The sequence below is a fragment of the Centrocercus urophasianus genome, unplaced genomic scaffold, assembly GCF_019232065.1.
Source record: "Centrocercus urophasianus isolate 14NV4802_14NV808 unplaced genomic scaffold, USGS_Curo_1.0 seq_12, whole genome shotgun sequence".
NCBI classification, from domain to species: domain Eukaryota; kingdom Metazoa; phylum Chordata; class Aves; order Galliformes; family Phasianidae; genus Centrocercus; species Centrocercus urophasianus.
In genome coordinates this window covers 43149041-43169054 of record NW_024884364.1, presented here as the reverse complement: position 1 = coordinate 43169054, position 20014 = coordinate 43149041, and the positions used below count along the sequence as shown (strand labels likewise).

The 20014-nt window shown below is 44.2% G+C and overlaps 2 protein-coding genes across 9 annotated transcripts in view; both read right to left on the bottom strand.

Moving 5' to 3' along the window:
- BCLAF3 (BCLAF1 and THRAP3 family member 3) overlaps positions 1-10098 on the bottom strand; it is a 34015-nt gene extending 23917 nt beyond the window's left edge. For 7 of the 8 annotated variants that reach the window (XM_042809814.1, XM_042809822.1, XM_042809820.1 and 4 more), the window contains exons 1-2: positions 10033-10098; positions 1059-1132 (exon numbers count right to left, since the gene is read on the bottom strand). In XM_042809814.1, the coding sequence (XP_042665748.1) occupies positions 1059-1099 (41 nt within the window). In that variant the 5' untranslated portion in view covers positions 1100-1132; positions 10033-10098. Of the gene's footprint in view, positions 1-1058; positions 1133-9581; positions 9607-10032 lie in introns of those variants that run through there. The other variant, XM_042809815.1, reaches the window with a different exon arrangement.
- An 8032-nt stretch (positions 10099-18130) lies between these two features.
- Positions 18131-20014, bottom strand: part of MAP7D2 (MAP7 domain containing 2) — a 76576-nt gene continuing 74692 nt past the window's right edge. Inside the window, exon 17 of the mRNA XM_042809948.1 lies at positions 18131-19765. The gene's annotated coding sequence lies outside the window, so the exon portion shown is untranslated. The remainder of the gene's footprint in view (positions 19766-20014) is intronic.

Below are 20014 nucleotides of genomic sequence, written 5' to 3'. Positions count from 1 at the left end.
ATAAGATATTTTACTGAAAACAACACACAGGTAGACTTCTTTCCTGAAAAAAAAAAAAAAAAAAAAACAAAAAAAACCCAACAAAAAAAAAATGTAGTTTGAGAAAGGCCGTTTTTGTCTTTTTGTGCGTGTGTACATGCATATACACATTTTATACAATTATTGCAGCTTCTGCTCTTATAAGTTCAGTAGCACCCTTCTCAGCCTTGAATTGTGACTTACAGTTAGAAAAACAAAAGCAACTTGAGTCTTTTAGCCAAAATCCCATTAAAGAAAAGCAGCACAAGCCACTAGCAAGAAACAGAAAGTAATCCCAGACCAAAACCAGACACAGCATTCACTGTATATTCTCAGAAAATAGCATTAGAAAGGAATTCAAAGAAGTTACTTCCTTTATGCATATATTACAAAAATAGTATGTGACATAATCAATTCCTCTGTTTCAGCAAACAAGTTCAAAATCAGACCCTAGATCTTCATAAAACTATGTAAGCTATACAACTACCACCAGTACCTATACTGCCACGCCAAAATTTGTTTGACTGTTTCAATTAGGGCTCACATTTTTATGAGAGCTCAGGCATTTCCCTCTGTTCACTCAAAGGACATTCCTAATCATCAGTACAGTATGAAGCAGGTAGGATATCTCTAAAATTATGCTTGTGTTATTCAATAAACTTCCTTGATTATCCAAGACCAAGAGGCAAAACATAAGCAAGCTACAGACATCAGGTTGAGTTGGAATAAAAATAAGTTCAACTGGCTCAGTACTTGGAGTTTGGTACTTCATGCAGTTTAAATTCCCAAAATATTCAAGCCTAACAAGGTTCTTAGAAAGAATGAAAGCTTAATCTTCCCCATTTTTAAAAAAGTTAGTAACAAAATTATGATGTGGAAAAAATGTTACAGAAAGGAACTTTGAAAAACAAATCAGGATTCTTTAAAATGCATCTTTGGCAAAAGAAACTACGTCCATTAACTGCAATGTTTGAAGACTTCATTATAAATCTTTCAGAACTACATTCCAGAGCACGCAGAGTTAAAGATAAAGCATTTACCTTTGCTTCCATCGTGGTGATCTTGATCTAGATCTTGTCATCTTCTCTCATGCGTTTATATGAAGTTCTTGAAGCTGTAAAAATGATACAATTCACTGGTATGATAAAAGAACTCACTACAGTTTCCAACAGGGGCACATTTTTAACCAGGATAGCATCAGATGCATTAAAGTTGAGGTGTGGCATACTTTTTAAATAAGTTTTATTTTCACTACTAGTTCTCATCTTAAAGCAAGTAACTTTTATCCTAATTGCTGATCTTAGAACACAGTTTATTTTCATTGTAAAGGATATAAATATCTGGCTATGCCTCATCTCTCTCTCCCCACATCCTATAATTTAATTCTGCTTTAAGCTATTAATCTCAAGCAATACACAGAAACATAAAAATGCTGTAAATACTAGGAGGCACTGAATGCTACAGATGACAGACAGGGGACAGTGAGCTAGCTTTAAAACGAAGTTTACAAGTACTTGCTTTCATTGCATCATTTCACATGCTGAGCTTCACATTTGTAATAAACACAATTTGTAATACCAACGCTTTTACATCAATACAGACCTCCTGTAAGCTTTTACTGCTCCATCCAATGTTAATATTTGTATTGCTACATTTCATCCAAATGAAACTATCTACAAAAGATACATTTCTGTACTTTACTTGCTAATAACCCACTACCTAGACAGATTGCTCTTGAATCCTGGAAGCAGCTTTGGGAATCCCTTCTCATAAAAAGATGCAGAAGCATCAGAAAGATCTATGAAGTCTATCCTTCTTGGTGCTCTTCAAGAAAAGGTATGAAACTCTTGGAAAACAAGTAAAGAAAGGACATACAAGCTCACTAGTGACTGGTAAATAAGAATGGAACAGTTATTCATTATTTAGCAAACACGAGGAGTAAAACAGAGTAAAATTATCAGGTAACTGGGTAGAAGTTGGAATTTGAACCACATACCCAAGCCTACCGCTCCTAATTACCACAAGATGCTGTAAAAGCCAGAAATATAAATAGAGGCAAAAACAGAACCATCAACAGCTTTGAAATTAATGAACAACCAGCCACTTGAAACTGGAAACTAGAAGAACGCATACAGGTCAGTGTTCTTTTATACTCTGTTTTTTACCATACAAACCTTTTCCCAGGTCTACTGCTCCAGAAAAGCCACTATAGACTTTTTGATACTTCAAGGCACTCAGATCTGTATTTTATAACTAAACCTTTTACCCCATCAACTGAAATTGAAAGGAAAGAAGGGGGGAAAAAAAACAGAACCAAAAAAAGCCAAACCAGCAAGCTTTAAGGCTCACAAAAAACATGCAGGGCCATGCCTACACATGTTCTCCCTAGTCCCACATCATACTACTTGGTCAGATATTACCCCTTGGTATATCTTGTTTCTGCATGATTCTATCATGGATAAAACAGCGCTATCTTTGAGAACACACAGCATGCCTCCAATACCCACCACCACAGATGGATGCTAGGAAACCACGTATATAATCTGCCACATTTCAGGCTAATTCCAGAGATGTTCACTTCCTAGTCATTAAGTTGGACTGTAATCTAACTGAACTATTATTTGCCAGATGTAGTAACAGCACAATTCTAGATCTCAGAAGTCACACATTCTAGGAGAGTATCTGCTCTGCAGCGAGTCTATGAGGCGAGACATAAAGCTTTAAGAACTGTTGCTAGGGACAGTGAAGCAAGAAAGAAGTACCCCAAGATGGCACACACAATTTGTTCCTTGAGCATTCAGACACAAAGCTAAGCATTACCTCCTAGATCTCAAAGACATGCATCTGAGGACTGCATGGCTTCAATTTAGGCCCTTTGTTCACTCACAGATTCTACTGGCCAAAGTTAAATAAGGTATTTTAACACCAGTACTCACAGCAAGTATTTTTCAAAAATAAATAATGGTGTGGCTGCAATTATTTCCTACTTCTCACAAGTACGGACGCACCCTATCAAACCAAACAGTACGTCAGAAACATGAGAAAACTGCTCCTGCAAACATTTCAAGAGATGAATGTATCACAAGCTCTGAAGATTCATTACTATTCTCTCTTCTTATAAGCTTAAAGTGACTGCTTCACATGCCATTCAAATTCTTGTTTTCTATCCTCCCTTCAGTTCTGAACTTTATTCTTCATTCTAAAAATAGGTAAAAACTAAAAACACAAGAGTACCACGAAGCCTCACCAAAATCATCATTTAGATTCTGATGCAATGCCACACAGCAACCAATCTAGAATCTGAACTTCCATACCCAAATATGACTTATTCTTTCCAGACCTGCTAAACAATTGCACTAAAAGCAAAAGAAGGAATGATGGTATTTTCAAGACCTCGCCTTAGGATAAACAGGATTACTGTCATTTCCACGCCCTAGTGGAAAGAAAGCATTCACTTGTTTTAATGCACCTCCTAAAAGTGACCCAGAACTAAGAAATTCACTCTTAGCCAATTTAAAGATGCAACACATAGCATACGAAGGCAGGAAACACACAATGCCAAACAAAATTCCCACTGCAATACCAGAGTCATGAATTCATCTACACAGAATGTCTAAGCACGTTGCTAAACGCAGGTTTAAATCCTCTATCCCAGATCAGCAATACAGTTCCAAATCAAAAGAAAGTCTGCCGTAAGGCACTAAGCAGTAAGCCTTTCTACCACAGAATGATTGGAAAGAAGCAGAGGCCTTGCAGTTCCCAAGTGAGCCATCCAGATGCCTCCTAAAGATCAGCTCATCTTGAGTACCAGAGACGCCAGGACCTGCTGCACTCTGGATCCTGCATTCCACCTACTTCTCTCATTGTACTTTGTATGACTCCACCGCTACTGAAGCGTGTAAAAATGTTTGTAACTAAGAAGTAGTATTACTAGGTGCATCGTGCTCCTCACATTCACTGCATTACAACAATAAGTGACTCATTGCAGGAGTTATCAGTAACTGTGTTTAGGCAGTTCTTTTCTTTGCCTTGACTTTTGGAATGGAAATCGGGCAATGTTTCTCTAAGGAGAAACTGCCTTCAGCCTGCTTCCAGCTCTCCTCTGATTCTACACTTTGGAAACCAGAGCTTTCTTGAAGTTTCTAGTAACAACCTGAAAAATGTATCTTGAGAAGAAGTAATTTGGGAACAACCAGAAATTGTTTGGGACACATCAACTAGAATACACATTCTTTCAGTAAGACCATTGACTTTTAAGAAGTTGCTTTTCTGAATTAAACTAGCCTCCAACTTCTGATTTTCTCCAGCAAGAAACACACACAAAAACACAAAATAGACTACAACCATCCAGCTGAATGGAACCAGAGTTCTCGCCAATGCAAATAGTCCCAATCAGTGGGCCCCAAACAGCTAAAATCTTACAGACAGGACACAGATGGAGTAGACGTAGTTAACTCTGTAAACAGACCACAAATCATCAACTGCTTTGTGTGTCTTTCAGGGGTACTTTCCATCAGCTACAATACAGATGGCAGGAGAAACCCTAAGCTGTAAACTAAGGACAATTTCAGAGGAGTAAGCATTCGCCACTTAAATTGTCATTTCCCCTGTGGTGAAGGGAGGCATTTCTTATCCCACTGTAAGGACTGCCAGTCTGTCACTGCAACTGCCTCCCAAACATCATACAAGAGGAAGGGCTAAGCAAATATTTCCTAAGTTACATCATACAGCAGTCACAAAGACAGATGTTGACCCTCACTGAAAAAGCCACCTAGTTCACTATTCTTCCACCCTCCTCTAAAAGGAAATGAGCAGCTGCAAGCTTCTCATATGGTTCTCTTATAGGCTGGGATCAACAAGGAACTGCAAGGGACATGCCAGAGCATGCCATGTAGTGCTCTAGGGCCTATCAAGAAAGAGAAACCAGAAACTGATTGTCAGCACCAACACAGCCAGACAGAAAAACAATCAAATCAAATCTTCAGCTGCAATCCAGACAATTCAGAGATTTTAAAGCAACAGAGAATATTGTTTATCCTCAAACAAGAAGCATAGGACTGGCAACTTTTCTAACAGATAAGTTAAAATAGCTAAGTGAAAGCTTGTCACGCATGTGTCCCCAACTATTGCCTGAGCAGGACATAAGCACTGTTTGCTCTTGAACACACAAGTTCCTTTGACATTACTGCTCAGAAAGGAGTCTCAAACGTGGAGCTGAACCATGACATACAACTCTGCTTCCTGAAGCATGACTCTGCTTAACAAAGCTGGCAGGTATACACAAATCTTGCCTGCAACAGAAAATGTCTCAGAAAGAGCATAAGAGCAGACTCACGTCTTCCAGCAAACCAGCTAGAACCTTTCTGAACTGCTGTGAGACTTCACATGACCTTTAGCTTAGTGCTTCCCAGTCTGGCTTGGACACTACCATCACAAGCAGAGGCTGCCAGCCTCTCATTTTCCCCTCATTTTTCTATTCAACACCTTCAACCTCCAAACCCCAGCTCCCAGTTAGCACCCTGATGCAAGGCTAGAAGCCCCACTGGGGCTAAATGCAGGATGCCATGAGTTGGCCTTCAACCATCTTGCCTCACACTCCTCACTTCAGACCTTCTTCTGTGTCTAGAGCCAGCAGCACAGGGACACAGCAACATGAACTTCCTGGAAGTGGCAGAAAGGGCTCCAACTGACTGATGGCTGTCAGACAGGCATCCAGCGTTGACTGACGGCTCTGCCAGCCCTAAGAGTAACTCCTGACACACTCCCTCTAGGCAGAACACATGACAGCTTTACAAGCCGTGAGCTTGAGAGCAGCTACTGAATTCAAGGACACACACACTGTTGAGGCAATGAAACCCAGCTGAGGGATTTCTAAACTGTTTCTTTTTACAGGCAACGAAGAGATAACAAATCTGTGCAAAAGACTGTGGAATATGACCCAAGCATCGTCTGCTAAAAAAAGGGAGAGGTCCTGCAAGGCTGGAGAACAGGCCCAGTACCCACCCTATGCCCAAACTGCCCCTAGCTGTGCAGGTCAAGTGAGGCTGTAGCTATGCCTCTGGCACTCCACTCACCTCCAACCATCTCTAACCCACTTTGCCTATGTGCAACACTCTTGCCAAGGGCCTGAGCTACAACCAGAAGTTGTCAAGGAAAGGAGAATGTGGCACCTTTGGCAAAAACACAGAGCTCATAGAATTGAGTGAAGATTAATATATAAACAATCCCTCATGTTTGGGGAATTCAAAACAATTTCCCACATGATCTTGCTTCTCTGCAAGATCACGTGGTTTTCATACCCCTGCCCACATCTTAGTTTGCATACTTTGTAACAGTTTGTTCCCTATTGCTTATCATGGTGAACCATGTATAAAGCATACAAAATCATGACACTGGAAGACAGCCTTTGTATCTCCCCTCAGCTGACCCAAGACCTCCCCAGTATGCATGCTCCCACCCCACACCTCGCTGCCCTTCAGTATCCACCTCACAACAGTCCCATTGACAAGACAGGCTGTATAACCCTTCCTACCCTAACTTACTTTGCCCAGAATTTGTGCAACCTTACACATCCCAATTTACCCTTACCTATGCCAATAAAGGCCTCCCCAACTCAAATACCAATTAGTCATAGGCTAACACATTGGTTGCTTAGAATACATGTGATTATAGATCGTATCTGCAGCAGCTTGCTCAGAATACGTTTAATAAGATGTTTTGGTGCACCCAACCTGTGTCAGTGGAGTGTGACATAGTCACTGCCTTCTCACTGGGCAAAACATACCAAGGAACAGGGTGGGACAAAGACCTAGATTTGAAATCCATCTGCAGTTTCCTCACTGCTCTCCTATCTGATGAGCGCTCTTGTGAAATTACAGAAACGTCCTCCTGGGCTTTTGTTCTTCTCAAAGAATCTTTCACATGTCCAAGGTTATGGCTTGACTTATCTTAGCACCATGTTACCTTAACCAAATTTCCTTGTCCAGTCCATGCCACCCTCAAAAGCATCTGTGGCAAAGTGGCTCAGAGAAAGGAATTCTGAGATAGCAGGAACCAGCACCACCAGTCAGCAGTCACACCAAGCACGTTGCACTGCCAAGTCACAACCCTTGCAAAGCCCACTCAGATCCTTCCTCCTGCCAGCTCCCCTCCCAGCTATCATGGCTCCAGCCTCCCATGAACTCAGTCACTGCAGGTTTGAAATATTTTTCTTCTCTCTTTTCGGCTTTTATCCTGCTACAATAATAATGAAGGGTCTGGAGAGCAAAGTGTACATGAGGAGCAGCTGAGGTGCCTGTGTTTGCTCAGCCCAGAGCAGAGGAGCTGAGGGGAGGCCTGAGCAGAGGGGCAGCGCTGAGCTCTGCTCTGTGTGACAGCGACAGGGCCCGAGGGAACGGCGTGGAGCTGCGTCAGGGGAGGGCGACTGGGGGTCAGGGAAAGGGGCTGCACCACAGGGCGCTGGGCGGGGAACGGGATGCACAGGGCTGTGGGCACGGCCACCAGTGCTGGAGTTCAACACTCTCAGACACTGGGTTTGATTTTGGGTGGTGCTGTGTGGAGCCAGGGGTTGGACTCCATGATCCTTATAGACCTCTTTCAACTTGGGATGTTCTGAGATTCCCCTTACACTCACAGCAGGATGAAGACGAGCTGCAGGAAGTACAGTCCTACCTTTAGTATATACTTCTCACTGATACACCTGTTTAGTGTATGTAATTCCTTGAGGTATTCAGAAAGTATTTCCTTGCCCAGTGAGTTTGATCAAAAGAATAAAAATACCTGAGCTGATCTACTAAGGAATGTAACTTAAGCTCAACATGGTCTCATTTAAAACTAACCCATTTAATGGCACTAATTAGCAGGCAATGCCTTACCTTTGTAGAAAAACAGATTACAATGTCAACTTGGAAGAGACTGACCAAAGTAAGCCTGCATCACATTTTTTTGACATAAATTACTTATGTCAGTCTCAAAAGAATCAGGATCAGCAGGACATAAGTGACTGTCCTCTTCTACTTTGCTCTCATAGGACCCTACCCAAAGTACCATGTTCAGCTCTGTGGTCCCAGTACCAGGAGAACCTGGAGCTCTCGGTCTCCTAAGGAGACAAGCTGAGCTTATACAGCCTGGAAAAGTGAAATCTCTGGGGAGACTTCATCGCGGCCTTCCAGTACCTAGAGGGGCCTACAGGAAAAATGGGGACTGATTCTCCATCAGGGAGCACAGTGATAGGACAAAGGATGATAGCTTTAAAATAAAAGGAAGCAAGTTTAGATTAGATGTGACAAGGAAATCCTTGACTCAGAGGGCAGCGAGGTGCTGGCACAGCTGCCCAGAGAAGCTGTGGTGTCCCATCCCTGGAGGCACTCGAGGCCAGGTGGGATGGGGCCCTGGGCAGCTGAGCCGGTGGGGGGCAGCCCTGCCCACGGCAGGCAGCTGGAATGTATTGACTAGCCTTTTCTATAACACACTGAATGAAAGGTCTTTAACATACATCTATTACAGAGCCTTAAATTTCACCGTAATATCCCCAGCCAGTTCTCCTTACTGAGTCCTAAGGAGATGTCAGAAGCATGTTAAAAATTAATGCTTTCATTGTCTTAATATTTAAGCCTAAGAAAAACAAAACAGAAAAACCACACAGCTTCCTGCTTACTGAATGCCATCCAACAGGCCTCAATTGTAGTAACAGAGACGTCTGCTGTTTAATCTTAAGTCACAAAAGCAGAAAGTGAAAGAAATGCCTTATTTACTCAAAAGCCTTGTAGAATCAGCAACATCACACACAGGTGCTGCTGCCAAGAACCTGGATAACCAGAGCTGTGCTCACCAGTGAGACCAGCCCTTCTGGAAGGCTCCTGGGATGTTTCCTCCTTCCCTGCAGAGCCCACTTCCACTCAGGACAGAAAGAGAACCCAACCTGTGTTGTCTCCCGACAGGTGAACGCCCACAAGGCCCATCTCATTACACCATAGGTGGAAGGAAAGTTGGTGCGAGAGCTCTTACAAAAGTCCTGGCAGAAATACCAGTTATTTTGCTAGCGGCAGATGTGGAGGAGTGGAATACATGGGCACTCACTAAGACAGCTGTTTATCAGTACAATAGGGTGTGCCACTAAAGGAGATTAATTAATTCAGCTCACCTCATCAACGCCAACATTAAATTAATTCCTAAAAAAAAAATCCTAGCAGTCCTACAGAGTGAAAAGTTGAAAACCAGGGGGAAAATCTTAGTCACTGCATCCTCCATCCCCCTGTGCCCAGCACCAGATCTGAGACTGCCACAACCCATCTTCTACCAGCGCCCTTCCACACCTCTGCCCTCCTCCTCCTCCCCCTGCGCGATTCCTGGAGCCTCTCACACTTGGCCAAACTTTGATGACAGGCTCTGTCTCTCCTCGAGGCCACAAACACGCCAGGTAAGCAGGTAAGAAGAATCTCCCTGCAATCTGAGCAGCCTTTGTTTTAAACCCTTGGGGACCTAAGCTACATTTAGAAGTGACTCAGGACAGCGGTGAGCAATGCAGACACCGTTACCGCCGCTGCTGCTCCCCTCCAACCTACCGGTGTGCCGCAGCTTCAGCTGAGGATGAATAACCACGGAACGCAGCACAGCATCGGTCACACCGCTATCAGTCCACTTTCCTTCGGCCCAACCCGAGCTCCGGGGTGCAGGCGCTCGGCCCGGGGACGTTGCCGTGCATCACACGCGGTTATGCAGGCAAACACGCGCGGACGGGGACGGGGGCAGGCACCGTGCGGGCCGCACAGCCGCCAGCGCAGCGATGCCCGCTGACCTCTCGTCCCCTTCACACCGCGCCGCCGCCACCGGACGGACGGACACCAACGCTTCTTCCCCTCGCGGCCGCCCCGAGGCCGGGCCGTCCCGCGGAACCACTGCGGTTTTGTCAACCCCCCCGGCGCGGGCCGGGCCCGATAGTGGCACTGACACCGCACAGCGCCCGGCCCGGCCCTCGCCACCCCGCCGGGCCTGCCCAGGCCCCGCCGCACTCACCGCCCGCACAGCCGCCTCCGGAGCCGCCGCCACCGCCACCTCGGCCTCCTGCCACCGCTCCTCCGGCCGCCACCGCTCCGCCCCGAGCAGGTGCCCGGCGAGGAAGCGGGGCGGGTCCCGGCGGCAGCGCCGGCCGCAGCTGCTCCCCACCGGCGCGGCGGAGAGAAAGGGCGGGCGGCCCGGAAGGGGAGGGACGGGAGGGATGGGGCGGGCGGTGCTCCGCCTCGTTCTCCTCCCCCTCCTCCTCTTGTGGCTGCTCCGCTGATCGATTTGCCGTGGGGCACGGCTCTGCTGCCAGGAAGCTCACCGTGGCCTCACAGGCCCCGGGCTCCGTGACGGAGTTCGTGGAGCCATATTGGCTCCTGTGGTGGGGCCGCACGACCCCGTTCTGATGAAACCTAGATGCACAAGCAGGGAGGTGTCACGGCCATGGCTTGCTTGTTGCTTACTGCAAGGCTCGATCCAGATGCATCCCACGCCTACAGAATTATAGAATTGCTCAGGTTGGAAAAGACTTTAGTCACAGACTGGCCTGGGTTGGAAGGGACCTCAAGGATCATGAATCTCCAACACCCCTGCCACATGCAGGGCCACCAACCTCCACATTTAACATTAAAGGCTGCCCATGGCCCCATCCAACCTGGCCTCGTACACCTCCAGGGATGGGGCATCCACAACCTCTCTGGGCAGCCTGTTCCAGCACCTCACTCTCTGTAAAGAACTCTTACTTTCTCTGTGAAGAACTTCCCCCTGACATCCAACCTAAATCTTCCCTCCCTCAACTTAAAACCACTTCCCCTTGTCCTGCTGTCATCTACCCTTCTGAAGAGTTGATTTCCCTCCTAGCTGTAAGCTCCCTTTAGGTGTGGACCTTAAAGATCATCGAGTCCCACCGCAACCTAACCATACTATCCTAACTTACAACCTTCACTTCTCTCTGCTTCGTGCAGTGCCCAAGTGCATGTCTAGCTCTCTGCTTCTCCAGAGATGCAGTCAAGCCCAGGAAGACAAGCACTTTCCTTCCTGGGCTGTCAGGATACACCCCTTGTGTTGGTCACCGGCTGGCCAAACAGGTTTGATGTTGAAGGGAGTGCTTCCTTCAGGAGCCAAACGCATTGGTGCACACATTGGCATACAAGGAAGCCTTTCAAAATGGAATAAATTCTGTGATTAGAAAGCACAAAAATGGATTTAAGACAGTGCAAAACAACATGTAAAACGAGATAGCAACTTTATCGACTTTATGCTGTTCAGCATCTGGGGCTGTTGGTTGAAGGCTGTGAGTACCATTGAGATCAGGTAGAGGCACACACATTAGCCTCATTCTAAGCACAGGGTTGCTGTTGGTGTTTTTGTTTTCACACGAGCTGCAGGAAGGTGAGTGATACCTGATACAGCCTCATTACCACTGCACAGGCAGGTGACATCTGATCTGCTGCAGAGCTCGCCAAAACCAAGTCAGCTTGTCAACATTTTTAAAAATGAAACAAGACCAGAGTCATGTCATGGAGTCTGTGTTACGTCCTCCTGACATTTCTGATCCAGCTCAGCCAAGGTACCATGTTTAACGTCAAACCACAGCCCAGCAGTGTGAAGTTAGATGTTTGCCTTCCCTAGGTAAAGACATTACTTCCTCTCCATAAGCTCCTGATTAGATGTAGCTGAGAGAAGTGGTCCCAGTTCCCTCATGTTCCCAGTGCGGACTGCTGACTTTCGCAATCCATCAACTTTTGGAATCTGGCTGATATCTTCCTGCCAGCCCCATACAGGGCCAGAACCTTCAGCAGACATCTTCACCTTGGCAGAATTACTGCTCTTGGGACTGAGGGATCCCTTCACAGCTTCAGTCCTTTATACACCCACAAGGATAGGGGATGACCTGCTGGAGAGGAGCTCTGTGGAGAAGGACCTGGGGGTCGTGATGGACAGCAGGTTGGCCATGAGACAGAGGTGTGCCCTTGTGGCCAAGAAATCCAGTGGGATCCTGGGATGCATCAAAAAGAGCATGGCCAGCAGGTTGAGGGAGGTGATCCTCCCATCTACTCTGCCCTGGTGAGGCCACATTTAGACCTACTGTGTCTCCCTAGTTAAAAAAGACAAAGATCTCCTGGGAATCCAGAGGGCCACAAAGATGATTAAGAGCCTGGAGTATCTCTCCTATGAGGAAAGACTGAGTAACCTGGGACTGTTCAGCCTGGGGAAAAGAAGGCTGAGAGGGGATCTGACAAATGTTTCTAAATATCTCAAGGGAGGCGTGAGAGGCAAATGGAGAAGGCCAGGCTCTTCTCAGTGCTGTGTAGCGATTGGGCAAGGAGTAATGACCCAAAACTTGAACATAAGAAGTTCCATATTAACATGTGGAAGAACTTCTTTACAGTAAGGATGATGAAGCACTGGAACAGGTTGCACAGAGAGGCTGTGGAGTCTCCTTCTACGGAGATATTCAAGACCTGTCTGGACACCCACCTGCTTTAGCAGGGGAGTGGACTCTATCTCTTGAGGTCCCTTCTAACCCTTGTGATTCTGTGCAGATCACACGCGATTCTCATACAAAATAATTTCCTGTATCTTCACCAAAAAAAGCTTGGAAAATCTAATGTGAAAGGCATATAGAACTCTTTTTAAAACTAGTAGCCTTCCCAATTAAAAGGGATTGCAGAAGACTTACTGAACCATTTGATATAGAAGTACTATCACAAGCCATTAAAACCAATGCCTCCTGCTTCTTTGCCTGTTGGTATTGTTAATAGGATCTCAGGGTGGGTCTTTCCCTTTCCCTGACCCCCAGCCGCCCTCCCCTGACGCAGCTCCACGCCGTTCCCTCGGGCCCTGTCGCTGTCACACAGAGCAGAGCTCAGCGCTGCCCCTCCGCTCCCTGGGAGGAGCTGCAGCCGCCGTCAGGCCTCCCCTCAGCTCCTCTGCTGTGCGCTGAGCAAACACAGGGGCCTCAGCCGCTCCTCCTGCATCCTGTCCTCCAGACCCTTCAACATCTTTGTAGCCATTCTTTGGACACTAATAGATTTATGTCCTTCTTATCCTGTGATGTCCAAAACTGCATACAGTGCTCAAGGTGAGGCTGAACCAGCCAGAGAAATTGAGACTGGAGAAAGTGAGACCAGGAAAACGGGATTAACAGAAAAGGGTTTGGTCTTATTCCTAGCTGCAGCTGGTGCAGTGGTTTGCCTGTTTCCTATGAGTAGGGAGGCAATTACTGCCCTGAAACTTACAAGTAAGCAGATGCCTCACTTGAAGCAACAGTGGTTTGAAGGAATAAGTATAGCCAGCCCACCTCTGTGTGCACATGATAGACTTACACATCACACACACTAACTGACACTTCACATTTTGTTCAGTTCTGCTCAGATGCTCTGGAGTCAACATGCACTTATCCTGGTCGGTAACATCAGGTGTATCCACCAGGGTCTCTCTGCTGTGACCAGGTAGTCTAAGAAAACATGAAGTTAAACAAACATTACAAAATTAAATTAATACTAAAACCAGCGCCTGTCAGTAGTCCCCCAGCATCATTATTCTCCATCTCTGAAGTGCGAAGACCATGCTATTGCACAAGGCTTGAGAATTACTTCTTATTAAGACTAATTATTTTAATCTATTTTCATGTTGTTTTTTTTTTCTAATTATGTATCATTAGAATAGAAAATAGCTTTCATATCCCTTTAATGTTTAATTTAGTAAACATTCCCTTTGGAAACAGGATGGCTATGGTTTGCATGCTAAATACTTGGAAATTATGGATGGAAGCTAGAATTCAGACAGAAACTGATATGAGATAGCAGATGGATCTTATCTATCTTTCAAGCAAGCATTTTGTTTTCTACATCAAACATTACTATTGGAGCTAGACTATACTGAACCATGTTAAGTTACTTTAAAAATAAAAGGAAATGAAAGTTCCTTGATCCCTGATCCTTGATCCTTGAACAAGGCCATATCCAGAAGCATGGACTTTCTGGTTTTGCCAGGCTCACCACTACTTCTACATACCTTCTCCACCAAGGTGGACTACGTAGATGAAATTAGAAGCTCTTCGCAGGGAGTGGGTCAGCATGGTTACCACACACAACTAATTGTGTGTCTAGACTGAGCCTGCAGATGGTAGTATCTGAAGGAGAAAGCAAATCAGAGTGGTAAGAGCAGCTCATTGCTGACATCTAGGACGAGAGGCTAGGACTTCAAGTTGTACCTGGGGAGGTTCAGATTGGATAGCAGGAAAAATATCTTCTCAAAAAGAGTGGTGAGGCACAGGCTGCCCAGGGAGAGGGTGGTGTCACTAGAGGTGTTCAAGAACCGTGTGGATGTGGCACTGAGGGACCTGGTTAGTGGGCATGGTGTGATGGTCTGGGGGTTGGACTGGATCATCATAGTGGTCTTTTCCAACCTTAATGATTCTGTGGCAGGCAGAGCCATCACAAGGAACTGCTGTCTAAGGGTAATGATAGTTTTATCAGCCACTCTCTCAGTTCCTCATAGGGAGATGTTTCATTTGTACTTCACTAGTTTATTACGCTTGCTGATAAGCCTTGTGTGGCTTCATTAACTTTGATCTCTGCTTTTAGAGGAGTTTCACATTCATGTTTGCTTTTTCACTTCTCATCCACTCCTATCCCTTAGCACAACCATTCCCTTTTTTCTTGCACCGTATCAAAATGTTTTTGCCAAACCACAAATCACATCTGCTGTCTTGAAACAGGAATGAGCTGCCTAAGTCTTTGCAGACACATAACGCAGCTTCTGCTTTTAATACAAAAAGAAAGTATTTCTGTCACTCAGTAGAACACAATTAGCCAAACCTCTGAGCCCCCAGTGAAGCAGTGTCAGCTGTTTCTCATTATAAAACCGCGAGACACCCAGTGCTTAGATCAACTCCTGAGGTTACTTGTCAAAATAACTTTAAATCTGAAACACCTCATCCAGACAAGGGAGAATGGTAAACCATAGTAAAAAAAAAAGAAGTCCTCTCTGTTGAACAGCATTCTGCAGAACAGTGCTATTTTCTCAGTCAAGGATCGGAGCAACAGATAACAGTTCCCTCTATAATTGAGGAAGTAAGTCCCACATCATTTAGCCTTGAAATTTAAGGAAAGCTATAAAGCAATCATTTAATTAAAACCTGCGGGGAGGTGAGAGGCTGATGGATGGAGCATGCCTGCACTCTGATAGCATCACCAAATTATTCTTTAAAGAGTCCTTTAGCAAGCCTGCAAACTCCTGACGTACGGATGCCTGCGTTTTACGTGCAAGGTTATCGTGGCTGTCCTGTCACAACCTGCTGAAGCCGTGCCACTGCCGCTAGGCATACGGCCTCTGTCAGCGGGGCTGGGTTTTTGCAACACAGCAGTGAAAACAGTCTCTGCATACAAATTAATGCAAGCATGCGACACAGATGCAGGTAACGGAAGATCCCACTTTCATCCCTAAACAACACTGCCCAAACACAAAAGTGTAAACTAACCTCATCCAAACTGAGGTTACAAATGTAACTTCCGAGCTATAAGGAAAGAAATACCGACGCAGCCTTCATGCAGGGAAGTCTGTCCAGTTCTGGCCAGGACTGTGTGGCTTCATCACACAGCACTTCGTTGCTGCCTCAGATACATTGCTGCAGATACTCCATCTCCAAAACCCTCAGACTTATTCTTTCTCTGCCAGCCATGGTGCAGGCGGTCTTTGCCAAGGAACTGCAACATCAAACTCCTTCCAGCAGGATTTAAGTATTCATAACTGGTAAGAGGTTTAAGTCAAGAAAAGGGAGAGAAAGGAAAGCATGAAAGCTGTTGTTTGACTGATCCCTCGCTCTGGGAAAATTATGAGCAACTCCATAGAATTTATTGGTTTTAAGCCCCCATAGCTCTGTATGTTTGCCATACTGATATTTCCAAAAACGTTGCCATCTGTATTTGAAGAGAGAAGTTAGTCTGAAAAAGCATGTGTGATCATTGTTAATATACGCCTCTATTTCAGTAAAGCTTCTGAGTGAACATCACACACCAATTTCCAGAGTGTTTATTTTGAACCTGCAAATTGCAGTGTTCAGGTACCCACACAGCCCTTTAGTTTTAGAAAATTACTACTCTGGTCTTGAACCATTAGAAGTACTATCAAATGTGTTATTGTACTTCAGCACCACCAACTGCAGAACAAACATGGCAACTGAGGCAAAAACAAGAGCCAAAAATTATTCATGTGGTCAATAAACCATTTTCTTGTAGTTTAGGTAATTATTTTAACAGCCTAAGCATCTTTTCTCTTAGTGTTTCTGCACTGGAACAGGCTGCCTAGGGCAGCGGGCAGTGTTCAAGGGGCATCTGGACAATGCCAATGGTGGTGACAGGGGCAGCTGGAGCAGCTGGCCACTTGAATGAGCTGTATGCTATCGCTAATGAGGCTGGGAGCTAATGAGCAGGGAGTCACTTTTTGAAGTGATGGGAAAGATCTGTGCTCTGCCAGGCAGAGCAGCAGTCTGTATCAGCAACAGCACAATCTGTGCAATCACAGGAGAGCAGATGATCTTCCCCTTCCCTGGTCCTTTATCTGTCTAGATGAAAATACAGCCTCGGGGTCCAGATCCACCCATTGCTGATGCTGCTCTGTTTGGAAATGAAGGTGCTTGGAAGCCAGGGGGGCTGCTCGAGGCCTTTGTGAGGCCTGAGACAAGCTTTGGGTGTCACTTCCCAGAGCAACTCCAAGGAAATTGCTGATCCTAATCAGAGTTACCATGATGCCCCATTACCTTGTGTGTATTATTTATTTGTACATTAGAAACTTGCTAATAGTTATTCTAGAGATTGAAAATAGATCTGGGAAAAGATGGCAGCAGTGTCAGATTCTTCTTGGTGCTTAAGACAGCTGCATTTGCATCACTCCATTGTGCTGCATTAGCACTATGTATTATTAGCAAACGTTACCTGCTAACCTAACTTTTTGAAGTAATGCAGTTCTCATGTGTTACTCAGAGTTCTGCTTCAGTCATCCCTCACGCCTGGTCTGCAGTTCACTTTCTAAAAGTAACCTGGGAAAAAAAAAAAAAAGTCCTTTCACCCACTTACAAAAATCCACTTAAGGATTGTGGGTCCAGTTTGTTTTCTTGCTTCTTCTCACAGTGTGATACACAAATGCTTGACAGCAGAAAAACTCCACCAAGGATATCTGTGAATCCTCAGCAGTCATTCACCATTTTCAGGACCACTGCTAAATGAAAAATGAAGCTCTCTGGGCAGAGCTGAATCACAACAGCAAACGTGTGTATTGATGCAGAGAAGTTGTATCATCTAAAAGAAAAAGTGGAAGCGAATGAATCCCTCAACAAACAGCACTTGCTTCAGATATTCAACCAATTTTTTAAGGCTACATGTGAAAGCAAATGTAAGAGGAAACAATGCAAGGTCTTTATAAATACTGACTTACCTCGTTCCCTTTAAGCTTAGTAAATAGTTGAGTGGACAGGTCACATCAGTGATTTCAGAGCTCATAAGAGCACGATGGACTGTTATAATGGAAAATATTCATATACTTCAAAAATAAAAAAGGTCTTGATATAATTTTTAATTTTCAAAGTTATGATTTAAAAAAAGGTATTTGCCGAAGGTTTTTCCCAACATTTCAGTAGACTATAAATAGCAGCTCTAAGCAAGTTACTTTCTGAATACTGGTATGTGCATTTAGCTTGAAGAGAACATCGATGTACAAACACCCTTAGAGAACAGAGCTCACACACTCAGTAGAACAGCATCCAATGGCCATGGATCCCAAGTTCTCTTTCTCATTTGCCTTCCTACATAATAGCCCAGAGAGCTGACGCTGAGGCTGCAAGCACCAATAGCATTTAGGATGCCACTGACTGGAAGCCCTCAGCTTACAGCTTTTCTGCTGATGGTGTACATTTCTCCTACGTACTGACAAGACCTCAGAAAGCAAATCAGCGCACGGCAAAGGAAGCAACATGAAATATTTTAAGGCTCTGAAAACCACTCCTTCATTCACTATCGCTCATTTCTTCAGAAGACATCACAGAATAAATTAACACACAGCTGCTTTTAAATCTGTCTTACTAGGAGTAAAAAAAGCTAAGAAACAACAGTTAGATTCATAAATGAAAATGTATTTCACCTTTGTACATGCTATACAGGTCATGCAAATAAAGAAATCTACATGTTATACAATGACACCATAATAAAATATCATGTGACATTTGTCAAACACAATGCACCACAGCAAAACAAACAGTTTGGTTTTGTTTTGTTGGTTTTTTTATTTAAGAAATAAATGTAGGACTAAATTGGAAGACACGGTACCATGCTACAGCTTACTGCACAGTCAAAGGAAATTACTTTTTCTGAAGTACACCAATATAAACAGCCAGATTGCTGTAGGAATGCTTTCTTTGTACATTGCACGTGATTCTATTGGTTACTTCCCCATTGCTGGCTTCAAGGAGCACAAGAACGGGTCTACAACCGAGCTCAAGATACACTTGGAACTCCCCTATGTGTAAAAAGAAAAATAACCAAACAAGCGCAGTTTTCACTTCTTTTTCTGATGTTAGTTTCCAAAGAGAGCAGTATTTGTAATTTATTTTTATAAGGAACTGGAGAAAAGTGTCCTCAAAGCAGCACATCATCTAGCATATAGTTATCGTAGGTTACCAACAGAAATGAAGTTCACACCGTATGGCACGTAATGTCTACACATGATACAGCTCGATGTGGATTTTCCCATACAGATGCTTATAGGATACTAAGTAGGCTAGCAGTGCTCGCTGTGTGTCTCCCAGCCTTTGTATTTCTGCTGCAACTTTCATGTATTATTTTGCTGCCGACTGTATCTTGTTTTGTTGAGCCTGTAAGGAAGACAAAACACTTCTGCACATGACAGAAAGCCTGCTGGTATTAACCAAGTGCCTGCATCTCCAAAGGTTACCATGTTACCTGACCCCCCGACATACTCACTTGCATCTACTACAGTTATACTATAATATATTAGGGATTATACTCGGCATTGTGCCTGCATTGTTTACAGGTGTTACACAGGTATGTTTTTAAACACATAATTCATAATCACTCCAGGACTATTAATATTAACCAGTAAGTGCCACCAGTGACTAAAACTGTCAACATCACCATTACAAGGTAACTCCACACTCCGCAGTCAGTAAGAAGGTTCTTTCACTCGCAGTAATTATCCAGTTTTAAGCCTTTTTAGCTATAGCTTTGAATTATATGCCTGCATCAAAGTTGCCAATAATTCCTTATTAAAAACAAAAAAAAAAAGATAGGCACAGAACCAAAGTACAGCGTAGTATTTTTCAGTGCACTGTGGGCAAACTTCATCGCTATTTACAATAAAAAGATGGCTAAATGGATGCATGATAAAATTAAGGAGCAATGATCTTAAAATTAAATGCACAAGGAAAATCACAGTGAAGTGTTCAGATGTATTTTAAATTAAAAGAAAAAAAAATAAGTGCTTTGCTAGCAGCTAAAGCTCAAATTCTAATGCATACTCAGTCTTCCCTGAAACCATCGAGGTTCTAGATCACTGTTTTCCACCGAAAGTAGCCAGTTAGTCAACATATTCCCTGGGAAGACAAAGTTTTATTCAGCTCTGATTATTTGAAATCCAGTGTTCAGGACTGCAGAAGCTTTTTCAAGTGACAATTTCATGTTTTACCGCCAGCAGTGTCACAAAGACATACGTCCTCCACAGATTGCTACCTCTGTCAATTGAAAAAATAAGAGAAGAAAATCAAGTCAGCTATGCAAGTTAGATGACCTCAAGTTGTAGTCTAGAAAACACAATAAAATCAACTACAGCAACGTACTTAGAAAATACCATTGAAGCTTACTTACCTTCCCCCTACTCCTCCCCATCATATTGTTTCTCAGCTTTCCAGAAGCATTTCTACACTATGCTGCAAGTTCCTACAGCAGCAGAAGAGAGTGAGCAGCTGCAATAACCACCATTT